At 40.0% G+C, this 17,500-nt stretch overlaps 3 protein-coding genes across 3 annotated transcripts in view; all 3 read left to right on the top strand.

Moving 5' to 3' along the window:
* grk5l (G protein-coupled receptor kinase 5 like) overlaps positions 1-8,481 on the top strand; it is a 41,373-nt gene extending 32,892 nt beyond the window's left edge. The window contains exons 14-17 of the mRNA XM_060880987.1: positions 4-141; positions 696-833; positions 1,734-1,936; positions 2,061-8,481. Coding sequence (XP_060736970.1) covers positions 4-141; positions 696-833; positions 1,734-1,925 — 468 coding nt within the window. The 3' untranslated portion in view covers positions 1,926-1,936; positions 2,061-8,481. The remainder of the gene's footprint in view (positions 1-3; positions 142-695; positions 834-1,733; positions 1,937-2,060) is intronic.
* A 4,253-nt stretch (positions 8,482-12,734) lies between these two features.
* Positions 12,735-16,604, top strand: star (steroidogenic acute regulatory protein). Its single transcript, XM_060881308.1, has 7 exons — positions 12,735-13,127; positions 13,543-13,650; positions 13,914-14,041; positions 14,255-14,413; positions 14,841-15,025; positions 15,138-15,231; positions 15,476-16,604. Exons 1-7 carry the CDS (start codon positions 13,064-13,066, stop codon positions 15,593-15,595), a joined length of 858 nt encoding a protein of 285 aa, XP_060737291.1. The 5' UTR covers positions 12,735-13,063; the 3' UTR covers positions 15,596-16,604.
* Positions 16,605-17,380: 776 nt separating this feature from the next.
* The window catches only part of elmod3 (ELMO/CED-12 domain containing 3), an 8,944-nt gene continuing 8,824 nt past the window's right edge, over positions 17,381-17,500 (top strand). The window contains exon 1 of the mRNA XM_060881822.1: positions 17,381-17,433. The gene's annotated coding sequence lies outside the window, so the exon portion shown is untranslated. The remainder of the gene's footprint in view (positions 17,434-17,500) is intronic.

The following is a 17,500-nucleotide window of genomic DNA, read 5'->3' as shown; positions in this document are numbered from 1 at the left end:
CAGCTTTTAGCCAAAGACCCTAAGCAGAGGCTAGGCTGTAAGTCAGAGTGTGCGTTGGAAGTCAAAGCTCATCCCTTCTTCAAGAATATCAACTTTAAGAGACTGGAGGCTGGAATTCTGGAACCTTCCTTCGTGCCTGATGTAAGTCACGTGTCAAGATCACGTGTACAGTCATTTTTATGTTCTATCATGAGTGAACAATCCTCCACATGTGACGTCTCATTTGTAGCATTGCAGCCTCCAGCTAAACCGAGTCAAAAGCCTGAAAAATTGCATTTATTTCAGGGTAAATTCTGTAAGTGAGTCTGGTTCATATCACATAAACATGGACTCTGAACCCGATTCACCTGAATCAGATTCTGTTTCTGACTTTTTATAGCTTAGAGTCTGATTCTGGATCTCCTAATCTGACTTTTGTCTGATTCTGGATCTCCTAATCTGACTTTTTATAGCTTAGAGTCTGATTTTGGATCTCTTAATCCGAAGTCTGATTCTGCTTGGCCACAATTTGACTCTGATTCACCTCGGTTAGATTCTGATTCTTTTTCTGTTCAGTGTATTAAAGTAATGAGAGTAATGAGAATATTAGTTCTGTTTTTTATGTCTCTCTCTCTCTCTCTCTCTCTCTCCTCTCTCTCTCTTTCTCTCTCTCTCTCTCTCTCTCTCTCTCTCTCTCTCTCTCTCTCTCTCTCCAGCCGAGAGCGGTGTACTGTAAGGATGTGTTGGACATTGAGCAGTTTTCCACCGTTAAAGGAGTCAATCTGGACCAAACCGATAACGATTTCTACTCCAAGTTCGCCACAGGCAGCGTCTCTATACCGTGGCAGAATGAGGTGTGTATACAGTGGACCTGGATAGATTGTAAGTAGCTAAATCCAAATGTCTTCTGGACACGTCACATTATTTTATATTTAAATACCAGCCGTTTCGTTTGGACCCGTCCTTTAAAACATTTCCCCTGTCAGACACCTGGCTTGTGATATTTTCCTCATTTTAAATCCCACCTCCTGCACTCTGATTGGCTAGTAGTGTTTACAGCACCACGAATGGACACTAGAGAAGCCATTCACGTCACCATAGCAACCACAGCTACACAATGGAGACGTGACGGAGACGTCTCCAGCAGCAGGGTCATGAAGAGTTCGTTCTTTATCTTTGGCTCTAGCACACGAGTAGTAAAGACAGTCATAAGTCCAAATTAATCGAAAAAAAAAAAAATAAACAAACAGCTCAATAATTATAATTAAATTAAAAAAATAATAATATCTAGGACCTTAAAATGGTTTCTTATATATATATATATATATATATATATATATATATATATATATATATATATATAAATAAAAGTATTTAAATTTATTATGCTGATTTAAATATTAAATTTTTTGATATCTTGTGTAAATATAATGTATATGTTCAGATATTATTTGAATAAATATTATATATTTAGTATCTAATACTTTTTCATGTAGTATTTTTTAACATATTGTTTATAAGTTTAACTTGTTATATATATATATATATATATATTTTTAATAATGTCATTTATATGTTTATTTTTCATGTATATTTGATGGATTTTTTTGTGATGATCAGTTACAACATCTCTTTGGAGTAGATACACAGTAAAGAATTTTATCTAGAGAATTCCATTAGAAATGTCAACACACTCCTGAAGACACACTCTTTAACACACACTTCGTTTCATTCTTTCTCCTCTCTCACTGCAGATGATTGAGACGGAGTGTTTTAGTGACCTTAATGTGTTCGGGCCTCAGGGGACTCGGTCCCCGGACCTGGACTGGGCTCAACCACCCGAAGCTCCACGCCGCAGCCTGCTGGACCGCCTCTTCAGGAGGAACGTGAGGATCTCCTCCTCCTCCTCACACACGGAAGAGCCGGCCCGAGAACACAACAGCTAACTACAGACCAGGTTCTACACACACACACACACACAGTCATGTGTAAACAGTAGATCTTCAGGTTAGTGCTGTATATAAATGATGACATCATCATCCTACACATCGAGTCATCTTCTTCTTCGATCTTCTTTTCAGCATCCAGAGGCGACCGTCGCTTGCAGCCGAGTCTCGTCTTCCAGCGTCAACTCCTCGTTGACTCAGTGTCAGACTCCGCCCCCTAGTGGACAGACGCCTTCAGGACTACAGGGAACCAGAGCAAGTGATGTATAGATAGATGGAGAGAAAGACTAACGGAAAAGAGGAGCAGGTTTTTTTCTCGTCCTTGAACATGCCAACGCGTTCCCGCTGGAGGGCAGGAGACGAAGCGACTCAGCTTTGGAGACAATAAAGACGTTTCTTTTTTTTTGTCTCGTTTTTTTTTTGTTTTGTTTTTTTTTAACAAAAAAGGAGAACTTTTAGCCCTCACCTCATGCTCCCTCAGGATTGCTGGACCAGAATTGAAAAATTAAAAAACAAACAAACACAGAAACAAAAAGAGCCACTGACAATGACAACTCTTTATTATTCAGGGGATTTTACCGAGGCCTCCACAGGGAAGTTGACGAGGGGATGACGAGGGCTTTTACCCTTCGCTTAAGGAGGGAAAGGCTAACGGAGTGGACTGAAGAGACTCAACACACACTCGACACACACAGGCTTTCAATGATTCACACTCTCTTGCTCTTTCCTTCTCCTCCGTCCCTCTATCATTCGATAACTCAACGTGACACAAACCTCCGAACCTCCACATTGCCTTGCGTTTTTACACTCAGGCCAAAGATACGACACGTACGTAAAAGTTGGGTTGCTGTCATTTTTGTTTGAGGTTAGGCCTAAAACAGCACAACTCTGACACGCTTGTCAGGATTTTCCACTCGTTTACATTTGTCTATCCATAAAAGGGACGCTTTATCCAAAAAAAAAAAACACAACTTTTCTCTGGAATCCGGTCTTATGTTCACATGCTAGTTTACAGAAACATTTAAAAAACATTTATGAGTATGACTTAAAATTTCATGCTAAATAGTCAAATGTTATATTCTTTCAAAAAAGAATATGAACAATCTATCTGTTCAGCGTTAGCAGTAAAGACTGGAAAAATACTGCTAGGTTAATGTATGTAAGCTAGTTAGTAATGGGTAGTAATATTTCACCAATATAACCCAAAAATCCTCTCAGAAGTTCTGGCTAGTTCACACTAGCTAGCTTATTAGTGTTATTATAGAAGATTCTCAGCTAGTCATGTCAGAAATCGTGTCAGGTTAGCTAACGTTGACCGGCTAGGATTTGTAGTGAAGTGTAGTGAAGTGATAGTGTGAAGTGAATTTTTCTCTCAGAACTCTTGAGAAGTTAGCTTATTTTAGCGAGCTAGTCCTTGTAAACATGCGTAAATATGTTTTAAGAATGATCTCAGAAGACTTGCCAGGTCAGCTCATCTTAGCTAGCTAGCATTAATAATAACGATAATACCCATTGTCAGGATTGCATTAAGCATGTTCAAGATAATTTTTTTAGATGAAGCGTCCCTTAAACACACACATACACACACACACACATCTAAAACATGTGGCAGCTTTATAAGTTTGAGGACGGAGCTCAACCCTCACTATCCACTATAATGACGCTAGCATTTGCTTCCTGTGTTTGATACAATGGAAATTAGCCAAATATGAAGACAGACAAGTTGTGGTGGTCTTTTCAAACCAGCAGATACACAGATTGACAGCACAACAGCCAATCAGGGAGATTCACTTCATCCATCTCATCATAGATATTCACCCTTTAACAGTTCAAGGATCAGATTTAGAACTCTGTGCCGATGATTAGCGACCTGTGGCTAATCAGTCGTCTTCATTCTCTCTGTGCTGCCTATTTAGCGTTAATACTGCTAATCCTGCATTCACACAGCAGCCACGTGTTCGCCTCGCGTTGCCCACGTCGCTAGCTGTTGGACGCTAGTAGGCATGAATGACTCGACGTTACTTCTGGTTGCCATGGTAACCTTGTTAGCACCAAGATAATATCATGGTCGCCTTCACTTAGGTCCTGTGAAGTGAAGTGTAAGCTGTGTTGCACAGTGCAGCTAATATTCATAAAATGATTACAATATCTATAGATGCTAATCAAATCAGAATTAATGGCTGATTTGGTAGCAAAACACGAAACATTGTTCAGACAGTTATTTAAGCTAGCTAAATTCATTAAAAAAATGTTTCTTCAAATATAATTTTTTAAACATTTTGTACCTTGTGATAGATTTCAAAGAATTAAACACACGCAACAGAACGACAGTGCCACTGTGCCTCACTCCTATTGGCTAACGCTTTTCTTCTTATTTGCATCTTTCTGTTTTATCAGAATTGGCAGATTCTCAAGCTAAATAATTCAGAGCTTATTCTCTAAACACTGGTTCTGTTTATATGTAGCTGGGAAAATCTCAAAGTTGAGTAATCTAGCTAATGTTCACGGTGCACTAGAATGACTTCGGAATTTTAACTTTGAGATTTTCAAAGTATTTGTCACGTCCCTTAACTCCACCCACTTCTCTTTGCCAGTTGCCTGCTGCGGTGTGAACGCAGGTGAACGATGAAATTCTGAATGTGCCAAAACCTTCTGGCAAAAAAACAAGAACTTTGTTGAATTTTTTTTTTTATCTGTGAACAATTACAGAAGTCACAGAGGAGGGATGAGACGCAGATTCATGTTGAAGATTTGTAAGTCGAAGGAGCCGGATTTGTGTTATCATGCTGCTTCTTTGACTATAATGCATCGCATCGTATTGCATTATTATCGTATCAGACAGAACCGTTACATTTCGAAATGGTGTATCGTATGGTACCGCGCTGAAAGCGACGCTGCACGTCCGCTCGTCTCGCCTGACTCCTTCAAGATGCTCAGTGACTCACATGACTGAAAACCTTCACAGACATCTTCATCTCCACTCCACTCATCTCCAGATCGTTGCCAAACGATGCTAATGCGTCGACCGACGCAGCTCTCCTTCCAGTCTGGGCTGTTTTTCCGAAGCCGAGACTTTTTCACCGTACTGTTTACACTCAGTAAAGCAGGTTCACCTTAAACCAGCATACCTCAACACACCACTTCACTCATCTACTTTCCACAGCATCACACTTCTTCACCACTCTGTGTCATTGACACACTCCATGCAGTGGCTAACAGCTGCATTCTTCTAGCTTCAGATGTATCGTGGTCAATTATCAAGGATTTTGACTGAATGTCAACCGGAGTGCTTTTTCACAATATTATTATTAAAGAGAAAAGAAACGACAAACAGTGTAAGGGACAGGCGTTTGTGTTACCGCTGTGTTATTGAACTGATCAGTGATTATGGCTTGTTTCAGACCAGCTCCTTTGACACAAACATCAAGAACTTCAAATGTAAAGTCAAAATTTCAAAGTTTCTAAATCGGTGCCAGGAATGAAAGTGTGCCATGTTTCTTATGGATAAACATGTCTAGGTATGTCAATATAGGCATGTGCTGGAAATTAATATTTCAATCAGATTTTTGTTATCAGATTCTCAAAATATCCGTCTGTGTAGCTACAGGCAGCCAGTTTAACTGTCAGTGCTAACAATGCTAACCTAGCTAGCTGTCAGAAAGGATTCCTGTCTTCTTAATTACTGTGGGAATATTTTTGATGGAGTCTTTGGAAAAGGCAAGTCCACTGTTTTAGTAGAAAAAGTAAAGTTAACAAATTCTATGCTAATATCGTGCTAAGTATCCTTTGTGACCTGGAAGGTTAGCATGGGCACATGGCCTGCTGAGGAGTCGTGCATTATTAGTGCCATAATCCTAGATGTTTAGAATAAACATTGACAGGGAATTGTTGTGATTTGGTTAAAACATTTCGGGTCCATTTTCTTTCCGATTCTTTTTTTTTTTTTTTTTTGCACAGATATTCCGTTATAATAGCTGTACAGGGTCAGACAGCCAGTTCTTTACAGATAAGCTAGATATTTCCAGTTGAATTTGTTATCCGTGGCATTTAGTAGACAGGAAGGTAGTCTCTAGTCGTTCTGCAGTGTGTGAGGAGGGGAAGATGCACGCGAGAGCCACGTGGCCCAGTGATGCAGAGTGTGTACAGGATTGTGTCACGTAGCTGTTAGCGGTGGTGAGATTCTGTGTCGTGCCACAATCAGGGTTATGTTGTGTGATGGTAGAATTGTTAGTGTTTTTTTAAAAAAAAACGATTAAGGAACCCCATTTCTTTCCTGGAGTCTGGAGCACGGGGGGAAATCAGAAATGCTCGGGAGGATTTTTCTTTGCTGTTACTGCCTCGTGTCGTCCGTGTAGACCTGTTAGCATATAGTGATGGAGCTTTGTGATTCACTGCAGTGATTTGATTCTTTCGAATGACTCATTTAAGTGACTCAAGCTTAAGCTTTATGATTCTTATTTATGAAACTTGCGTTTCTAGAAAGAGAGTTATCTTGTAACAACAAACAGAAACGCTGACAGCTAGTAACCTGTGATAATAAAAGATTATAGCAGTAACAATCTGCTAAGTTGTGCTGATTGACAATTGATTACTCCGCTAGCTAGAATCATTTACATTTACAGCATTTAGCAGACACCCTTATCCAGAGTGATTTACAATTTATACAACTGAGCAATTGAGGGTTAAGGGCCTTGCTCAGGGGCCCAGCAGTGGCAGCTTGGTAGACCTGGGATTTGAACTCATGCCCTTCTGTTCGGTAGTCCAACACCTTAACCGCTAGGCTACCACATCCCCTAACAAGTTAAACACTGAGCTATTACATCCCACAAGAAGTCACCACAAGAAGTTTTTGCTAGCTAGTTAACTTGGGACAAGCTATTTAACTCGCAAGCTAGTTAATTTCCTGTTAGTTTGAGGTCACACGAACATATTGACTCGATTTTCATTGAGTCTGCTTCGTTTTCAATACTAAAATTCTACCTAAACAGTTAATAAATGGATAACTGAGGCAGCAAATTGTTAGCTAGCTAAATTCTGTTGACATGGACACGAACGCAGGAGCTCGCTGCTGTGGCCAACATAACTAACTCTGAGCTAAACTAGGATAAAGTTCCACATTGTACTCTGTCTGTATTAGATATGTCCAGGTTTCTGTTATTTTACAGACAGTCAACACAGTGTTAGCTAAATTTGATTAGCCAACAGAAATCTTGACATTAAACAATCGTGACATCACCACAATAGTTTGTTTAACATTAACCATTCTGATTCAATCGAAACTGATTCCCATGATTCACTTAAACAAGTCGTTTGAAGAGAGCAAATCCTTTTTTTTGTGAACGGTCCGTTAGCGTTAGCTGGAAGGAAGCCATTAGCATTAGTAGCTGCACTAGTGTAAGTGATTGGTTAAGGCTGATTATGCTGTGGTGTTTTAGGTGTTGCAGTTTTTTTCATAGATTGTTTCCATCCTGAGAATGATGGCGTTCTGATGAGTTATTAACCATTCGTAACCATTTCATAGCGAGGGCCTGATGAGGACATAACGATGTTGAGTTTATTTGCTAATATGTCATTCCCCTGTGTCTTATTTGGAGCATGAATTTCTATTTCAATGCATTAGCATTACACATGTACACTTGATGTATTATAATATTAATAATGTATGCTTTCCATATGCGATATGACAAATGATTTGTTGTGTGACTGGGCATGTGCCGATAATCGTGATCAGTTCGGGTGAGAGCTGCCTGTGTAGATGTGCGTCATCTCATGCTAGTAAACATGGCTACACTGTATAAAGAACTAGTTCACACTTGGTATTAATTACCCAGTAAAGTAGTCTAGCTCACATTAGCTAGCGTGATAGTGAACCTGGCTAGCTATGTGGCTAAAGACGAACATAAATGTGTATAATTTAGAAGGTAGCCTTGCGTTTGCAGTGGTACACAAAATGTACTTATAAACATGGAGCCTAAATTTGGTATAAATATTAAGTAGTTTTACTGACAATGACACACTGATTATCAGCACATGCCTAGCAGTGACTAAGATAATATGCTGCATTAAAGGGACATTGCCTTCTTTTTAAACAGTGACCAAACTATTAAAAAAAAAAAAAAGGAAACAGAAGTGGAATTTTTTCCCGTCGTCCCTCAACATGACGAAAAGATTATTATCAATTTTTTTTTTCATTTCAACTGCAGGAGACGACGGGATTCACAGTTCTCGTTTTTCATTTCAAAAGTCAAATCCAAACGAAGTGCCTCCTTTTTAGCCGTGCAGTCTGGGTAGTGCCCACATCAAGGTTTGCACTTTGTGTGTCACTTCTGTCCGTTGTCTGTGTGCGTGACACACACACACACTCACACACAATCACACTCACACATACACACACCCTCTCACACACACACTTACACACACACACAAACACACACACACACTTACACACACACACACACACACACGTGATTTGAAGAAAGAGGTGTTGTACTACGCTGATTGCATGTGAAGCCGAACCTGTCAAAGTCCTTCTGAATAAAACCTGTGCTGGCCTGAACTCGACTCTGTCACTTATTCTACAATCTTTATCTGATTACAGCAAATTCACATCATTTACACTGGAACAACATACTGCGTGATGATCTTACAGTATAATGTAGTTTACCTTTTTAACCAGTATTATTTAGAGCCTTTAGTTTGCTTTCTAACAACCAGTCCTGGAAATTTGTGTATCTTTTAGCTAGCTGAAGCAGTCAGTGGCTTCATCTGGACCTCTACATAGATTTCTTATACATTTTAATTAGCAATGGATCACAATATCTCTGTCATACACTATGCTTACAGCATAAAAAACTGTTTGTGGAAATCTAACAGTCTTTACAGTCGATGCTATGTGATTTTTGTCATATACAGACATTTCCTAGTAATTTACAAGCATATCTGTGCTAAATGCTGTTCCTTTTCATGGTTCTTTCTCTTTTTATCAATCACAATGTCTGTGTAAGAGTCATAACATCATGTGAGCTAGAACAATGTTTAGCATCAGTCCTATTTGGCTTCTGCGTACTATTATGCTTACTTACTATTATTATAATATTCGCTCAGTTCAGCTGATTTACTTAAATTACAAAACTTTGACAAATTGACAAACAAATTTATAAAATTAACAATGCAGCCTGGAAACATGACCACTGAACACAAGCTAGCTGAGCACAAGCACAAGTACAGTGTTATTTTAATCGTAAGGAGATTTATCTCACACATCTGACATAAATGTTGTCATTGCCTCAGTTATTTTGTCTGTATAAATGATTTCATGGCTATGTGCTTGATAAAAGGATTATTATGATAACTCTGTAGCTAGCTTATATATAGAAAGCATGTTGTGTGTTGTTCCAACTGAACCTAGCATTAATTAGCGTTATCATAGCATGGCGTAAAGAATAAAAATAGTCATATTTATCTCAGTTTTTGATAACAAAGCAATACAGAACAGTCTATCAGGCATATTTTCCAAAATGGTTGCTTTATGGACAAGTTGAGACACACTGCTTTCCCTCCCTCATTCTCTCTTAACCACAGAAGGTCTGAAGTATAAATCATGTCTTGGGGCCGGAGGGACGCTCGGGTAGGGGTTAAGGTTATTTTACCCATGAGGCTCATTCATTTTTCTCTCCGATGGTCTTGAACGTGTCAGACGTGTGTGTGTGTGTGTGTGTGTGTGTGTGTGTGTGTGTGTGTGTGTGGATTTCTAGTCACTAAGCTAATATTTTCCTGAAGAGAGTGATAGACATGGAGAGCAAGGTTGGAGTTGTGTAAGAGAACACTGGTGATGACTCAGCTGTTATTTTATAATAACTAGCTTTAAATAAACCTCCTTATTAACACTGATACTAAAAACTCACTAATAAAGATTGAAGAATATTTAATAACTAGTTAATAGCTCAGCTAATTAATGAATGCTAATCAGGAATGTTATCACCTCAGACTGAATCAGAGAAGTAAATCCACCAATTCTAGCATTTGAGGCTGATCCATAACACATTAAACTGCTTAGGAGAAGTTGTATTAAAGACTGCTGGGTAAATAATACCTGTAAAACAAAGATCATAAGGTCGGTTTGGATGTGTCTCAAAGCACACTGACTGTTCACTATACAGGCCACATTAACACCATCATCACTGCACACTGTTCACTATACAGGCCACATAAACATCAATGTCACTACACTGAGAGTGTGCACACTGTTCACTATACAGGCCACATAAACACCATCATCGCTGCACACTGTTCACTATACAGGCCACATTAACACCATCATCACTGCACACTGTTCACTATACAGGCCACATAAACATCAATGTCACTACACTGAGAATGTGCACACTGTTCACTATACAGGCCACATAAACACCATCATCACTGCACACTGTTCACTATACAGGCCACATAAACACCATCATCGCTGCACACTGTTCAGAATACAGGCCACATAAACACCATCATCACTACAATGAGGGTGTGCACACTGTTCACTATACAGGCCACATAAACACCATCATCACTGCACACTGTTCACTATACAGGCCACATAAACACCAATGTCACTACACTGAGGGTGTGCACACTGTTCACTACACAGGCCGCATAAACACCATCATCACTACAATGAGGGTGTGCACACTGTTCACTATACAGGCCACATAAACACCATCATCACTGCACACTGTTAACTATACAGGCCACATAAACACCAATGTCACTACACTCAGGGTGTGCACACTGTTCACTATACAGGCCACATTAACACCATCATCACTGCACACTGTTCACTATACAGGCCACATTAACACCATCATCACTACAATGAGGGTGTGTCCCAAACTGTGCACACTGTTCACTATACAGGCCACATTAACACCATCATCACTCCACTGAGGGTGTGTCCCAAACTGTGCACACTGTTCACTATACAGGCCACATTAAAACCATCATCACTACACTTAAGGTGTGTCCCAAACTGTTCACACTGTTCCCTATACAGGCCACATTAACACCATCATCACTGTACACTGTTCACTATACAGGCCACATTAACACCAACATCACTTACTGAGGATGTGTCCCAAACTGTGCACACTGTTCACTATACAGGCCACATAAACACCATCATCACTGCACACTGTTCACTATACAGGCCACATTAACACCATCATCACTCCACTGATGGTGTGTCCCAAACTGTGCACACTGTTCACTATACAGGCCACATTAACACCAACATCACTTACTGAGGGTGTGTCCCAAACTGTGCACACTGTTCACTATACAGGCCACATTAACACCATCATCACTACACTGAGGGTGTGTCCCAAACTGTGCACACTGTTCACTATACAGGCCACATAAACACCATCATCACTGCACACTGTTCACTATACAGGCCACATTAACACCATCATCACTCCACTGAGGGTGTGTCCCAAACTGTGCACACTGTTCACTATACAGGCCACATAAACACCATCATCACTGCACACTGTTCACTATACAGGCCACATTAACACCATCATCACTCCACTGATGGTGTGTCCCAAACTGTGCACACTGTTCACTATACAGGCCACATTAACACCATCATCACTACACTGATGGTGTGTCCCAAACTGTGCACACTGTTCACTATACAGGTCACATTAACACCAATGTCACTACACTGTTCACTATACAGACCACATTAACACCATCATCGCTACACTGAGGGTGTGTCCCAAACTGTGCACACTGTTCACTATACAGGCCACATTAACACCATCATCACTCCACTGATGGTGTGTCCCAAACTGTGCACACTGTTCACTATACAGGCCACATTAACACCAACATCACTTACTGAGGGTGTGTCCCAAACTGTGCACACTGTTCACTATACAGGCCACATTAACACCATCATCACTACACTGAAGGTGTGTCCCAAACTGTGCACACTGTTCACTATACAGGTCACATTAACACCAATGTCACTACACTGAGGGTGTGCACACTGTTCACTATACAGGCCACATAAACACCATCATCACTGCACACTGTTAACTATACAGGCCACATAAACACCAATGTCACTACACTGAGGGTGTGTCCCAAACTGTGCACACTGTTCACTATACAGGCCACATTAACACCATCATCTCTACACTGAGGGTGTGTCACATACTGCACATAGAAATGAGTATTGCTGGGACTAGGATGCTATGAAAGTCATTTATTTATTTTCTCAATAAACATACTAAATGCGATAAAAAGCAAACAAAAAAAATATCTTGACATATTTAGGGGAGTGTGCAAATGTTTGTGCACCCCTCAGAAGAGAATTAGGAATTTATAGCAACAAGATATTTATAGTGTTGGGCTTCATATGTTCACAAAAAACCAAACAGTGTGTAATATCAGTGTAAAAGGTGATGGCAAAACCCTCAAAATATTTCATTTCAAACTTTTTACATGTCAGATTTTGTGGCTAAATTATAAAATGGAGGCTTGCTGTCCAACTTCACAAGTACAAGGTTACATTTACAAAGCTGATAATTTATTGACATTTTTTCACGTCGTTCTCAGAATGAAACCAAGCCTTAAACATATATTTACAGCAGAAATACAGCAGAGTTGGTTGCAGAATTATCCTTTTGAATGTTGTTTGTGTTGTGACTGAAACGCTGTAACCGGAACCGTAACAGTGACACAGTGACGTCATAACACACACATCAGAGTAAAAACTTGACCCTTTGTCCAAATGATACAGAACGTGTGTGCTGGTGAAGAGCAGCTCACTTCCTGCTCCTGTTTACTTTATTATAAATTAAAATAAAGTCATGGTTGCACTTCCATGTCCTCTCTCTTTGTGAGCCGTGTTCTGTTATCTGAGACAGCGTGTTTACGGCATGTAGAGACAAGCTCAACGTGTTCAATGCTCATCCTTGACTCTCAAGGCCGTTTCTGCTCCAGCACGTTTATCTGTGAGCCGACACACCCGTGGCCTCGTCTCATTCAGCATATATAAAGTGTCTGAGGGACGCTGGGGTTTACAGACACAGAGACATCATTCAGTGATTCAGTGAGCCAGTGATTCAGAAAGCGGCACAATGCTACCTGCAACTTTTAAACTGTGCGCCGGCATTTCCTACAGACACACGAGGAACATGACAGGTAAGAACCATAATTTTATTTCATTTACTTCCAGATGTGATATCTGTCTGATCAAGCTTCTTGATATATCATGATATTTCTAAAGACTCCAGGAATGAATCAGTAATTCATCAGCACACAAAATGATCAATTATGTCAGAGTCGACTCAGTAATTTCCAGCACTTTGATTCTGCAGAAGTTGACTCAGATTCAGATTCAATATGTCGGCAATCAGGAGAGATCTCAGTACTGAGAATCATTCGAGTCGAACCTGTATAGGAGTCGAATCAGTTGATTCTCAGCATTATGAATCTGAATCAGAGTTGACAAAAATTAAACAACACCCAGTGAGGAGAAATTGATGTGACTATAATTAAACACATACACAGGAACAGTTGATATCCATGTTATTATATCATTGGTGTGTGTTTGCAGGTTTGAGGAGAAATGCCATGATGGCCATCCACCATGAACTGAGCAAACTGTCCGGCCCTGGACCAAGCATGTGGGTCAGAAACATCCGCCGCAGGAGCTCGTTGCTCTGTGAGAATACGCACACACACACACACACACACACACACACACACAAACATATATAAAAATTATTTTGAATCTCTAACAGCTCTTTATAAGTTCTTTATACGCAGAATTAGACCTATATTATTATTGTGCGTCCTTCAGAACAGTGTGTGTGTGAAAGAGAGCTCTCATTGGCTGCACTCAGTTATCTCTAAATGATGGATCATTTTTGGTTATTGTGCATCCTTGAAAACTGTATGTGTGTGTGTGTGAGTGTATGTGTGTAGGTAGCAGGATCAAGGAGGAGACTTTGAGTGAATCGGAGCAGGGTTATGTGCAACAGGGTCAAGAGGCGCTACAGAAGTCCATCAGCATCCTCAGTGATCCAGATGGCTGGCAAACTGAGATTGAGACGGTGAGTGTGTGTGTGTGTGTGTGTGTGTGTGTGTGTGTGTGTGTGTGTGTGACCAATTTTGTTGTTTGTTGTGTCTCATGCAATTTCTTATCATCAAACACTAACTCTCGATACCACAGAACGTAGCAAAGCCAAAACCTTTCAGATGAGCCGTGTTTGGGTTTAAGCTTCAGGTCTAATCATGAGGTCTGATTTGTTTTTGCTTTGATACAGTTGACTGGAGATAAAGTGCTCAGTAAGGTTTTCCCAGACATCGGCAAGGTCTTCAGGCTGGAGGTGGTTCTGAACCAGCAGCCTGACGATCTGTATGAGGAGCTGGTGGAGAACATGGAGCGCATGGGAGAGTGGAACCCCAACGTCAAACAAGTCAAGGTGAGAGGACTATGTCAGTGTTCCATGTCCGAATCTTCCTTCATTAGACCAAGGAGGCAAACTTAACTAAGAAATAATGGAAACTTAAAGCCTCCAGTTTAGTGTGTTACAGATATCGGTACATGCCCAAAACTTCAGGCACTCGTTTGTGAATTAAGAGAATCATTCTTGGACGAGTGAGTCAACTGATTACTTTCGAAATGAATTTGAATCAGAGTCGACTCCAAACTTACAAAGAAATTCATTATTAACAAAATTAAATGTACAAAATGAAGTTACTTTTATTATGCAACACTCATTAAATAAATCTTCAGCTCAGTTTTCCTTTATTTGAACGCTTATACTGAACGACTCTATACTGAATGTCACTGAATGTTGTAGAAGGTTTGACTTTGAGATGTCGAGTGCAGATGTCTGTGTTTCTTAGATCCTACAGAAGATCAACCAAGACACCATGGTGACCCATGAGGTTTCTGGAGAGACTCCAGGTAACGTGGTGGGTCCGAGGGATTTTGTTAGCGTGCGCTGTACTAAGCGCAGAGGCTCAACCTGCTTTCTGGCCGGGATGTCGACTCAACATCCCAGCATGCCTGAGCAAAAGGGCTTCGTCCGGTGGGTTAAAAAAATCTAGCTTCAACTTCTAACACATATACAGAACTTTTCCTTGACTTGAGTGCATGAACAACCCAAGTAAATCCTGCTAATTAAGCCGTTTTGTTTTTAGAGCGGAGAACGGGCCAACGTGCATCGTGATGAGGCCGAGCGCAGACGATCCCAACAAGACCAAGTTCACCTGGTTACTGAGTTTAGACCTGAAGGTACAACTGTTAAGGTTTTATTTAACTTGTGGATAAGTAATTAGCGCTATGTTAAATTAGTGCAGCTATCCAGTAAAAATGTTGTTTAGAGAGTTAGAGATAAGGATGGTGCACGTTAGAGAGTTTTTGGACCTTGTGGTTTGACCATTCAGCAACATGAGATGGGAAGTCAACAAGGATATGTTACAAACCAAACCCAGAGTTTAATGAGAGTGTATTATCTTTATTTTATTCTGTTTTTCAGGGCTGGATTCCCAAAACAGTGATAAACCGAGTTCTATCTCAGACCCAGGTAGATTTTGCTAATCATCTCCGAGACAGAATGGCTAACAACAGCAGAATGGAGGCAACTGTGGCCTGTTGACATCATTACACACACACACACACACACACACACACACACACACACACGGCAAACTTTTATTACTCGTATTAATCTCCATCCACTCATAACATCACAGATTCTGACATCTCAAGTCTATTGTAAGTGATGGAGCAGGATTACATATTGCTCTGAGAACTACACAACATTTAATCTATAACACTCACATACAGCACCAGACCCCGCTTTCCTTAGCTGCTAAAATAAACAGGAAGTCCAACATTACAAGATTTATTTATTTCTAAAATGTTTAGTAATTCTTACTGTATTTTTTATAGAACAGCTTGGAACCAAAGGGCTTAAATAATTAATAAACAATTAGACAAGATGAATGCTCTGAAGCTAGCAGGCTAATGTAGCTAACAAGCAGTGAAATTCTGTACCTTCTGATTCTTGAAAACTTCCTGGGTTCCAAAACATGACCTCATTACTCGTCTGGGGCTCCTGACAAGATTGCAAAGCTGCTACTTCAGCTACAAATTCTATAGAAGTCTGTGGCCTTCAGATTAACATTGCACACCTAAATTGTATGTTTAAAATCATTAACAGCAACTTTATTCTTCTTATTAATAAACACCCAGTACAATGTACATTGTTATCTATACAAATGTATATAGATACAAACAGAGGTATAAACTGTCTACATTTTGAAGCTGAATCTCTTCTGGGATTCTTCTGACCCAGCACTCAGAGACGACTCAGAGTTGATTCACAGTTGATTCTGATTATGGACTAATGAGTTTGTGATGAAGTGGAGCACAGACGGATCTCACCATGCTAAATTAGAAGCCATAAGCAGTAGTTTAACATTAGCCTCGGAGCTTCAGTGCGGCTCCACAGGCAGAACATGTCAGGGTTGAGCAGTTACTTCTGAAGTTAATCTACCTTCAGGTTCCAAGCTGTTGTTATATTTTTATGAAAAGCTACGTATTTATTTTGCCTGTATGTGACTCTGTAACTACATGTCTGTTAAATAAAAGAATTGAATGTGTACTAGTCTACTTTAGTCTACTTTAGTCTACTTTAGTCTACTTTAGTCTACTTTCACTTTCTTACCTGAAAACATTTTTTTAACTGACTCAAATCCAAAATGTTGGAATTTTTCTTGAATAGTTTATAATATATATTATAATAAGGCTTATATTTTGAGCAGGTAACGTCAGTGTGTGTCGCTCTTATTTATTTTCTAAGCTATGTTACTTGCTTTGTGAATTATTTTGATATTATTACAAGTTCACTAATCCTACAAGTTCACTAATCCTACAAGTTCACCAGTCCTACAGTTCACCAGTCCTACAGTTCACTAATCCTACAAGTTCACCAGTCCTACAGTTCACTAATCCTACAAGTTCACCAGTCCTACAGTTCACCAGTCCTACAATTCACCAATCCTACAGTTCACCAGTCCTACAATTCACCAGTCCTACAGTTCACCAATCCTACAGTTCACCAATCCTACAGTTCACCAGTCCTACAGTTCACCAATCCTACAGTTCACCAATCCTACAGTTCACCAGTCCTACAGTTCACCAATCCTACAGTTCACCAGTCCTACAGTTCACCATTCCTACAGTTCAGCAGTCCTACAGTTCACCAATCCTACAGTTCACCAGTCCTACAGTTCACCATTCCTACAGTTCAGCAGTCCTACAGTTCACCAGTCCTACAGTTCACCAATCCTACAGTTCACCAATCCTACAGTTCACCAACACAGGAAGTGTTTGCGGAATAAAAACTACATTTCCCATGAGGCATTGCGCAATCGCTCTCACGTCGGTACGGGGGAAGGGAAGCTGAGATTGGAGGAAAGCGACAAGAAGGTAAAATAATACGATTTATTTCTTTTTTTTAGTGTTGCGAAATATAAAAAGTACAATGTTTAGCATT

Source organism: Tachysurus vachellii, chromosome 11 (genome assembly GCF_030014155.1).
Source record: "Tachysurus vachellii isolate PV-2020 chromosome 11, HZAU_Pvac_v1, whole genome shotgun sequence".
Classification (NCBI taxonomy): Eukaryota; Metazoa; Chordata; class Actinopteri; order Siluriformes; family Bagridae; genus Tachysurus; species Tachysurus vachellii.
Note: the sequence above shows the minus strand (reverse complement) of the source record. Positions and strands in the feature narration are given on the sequence as shown.

Coding starts and splice junctions, on each gene's coding strand:
- star (XM_060881308.1), top strand. CDS start 13,064: ATGCTACCTGCAACTTTTAAACTGTGCGCCGGCATTTCCTACAGACAC. Junction 14,042..14,254: donor GGCAAACTGAGATTGAGACG/GTGAGTGTGTGT, acceptor GCTTTGATACAG/TTGACTGGAGATAAAGTGCT. Junction 15,232..15,475: donor TACTGAGTTTAGACCTGAAG/GTACAACTGTTA, acceptor TCTGTTTTTCAG/GGCTGGATTCCCAAAACAGT.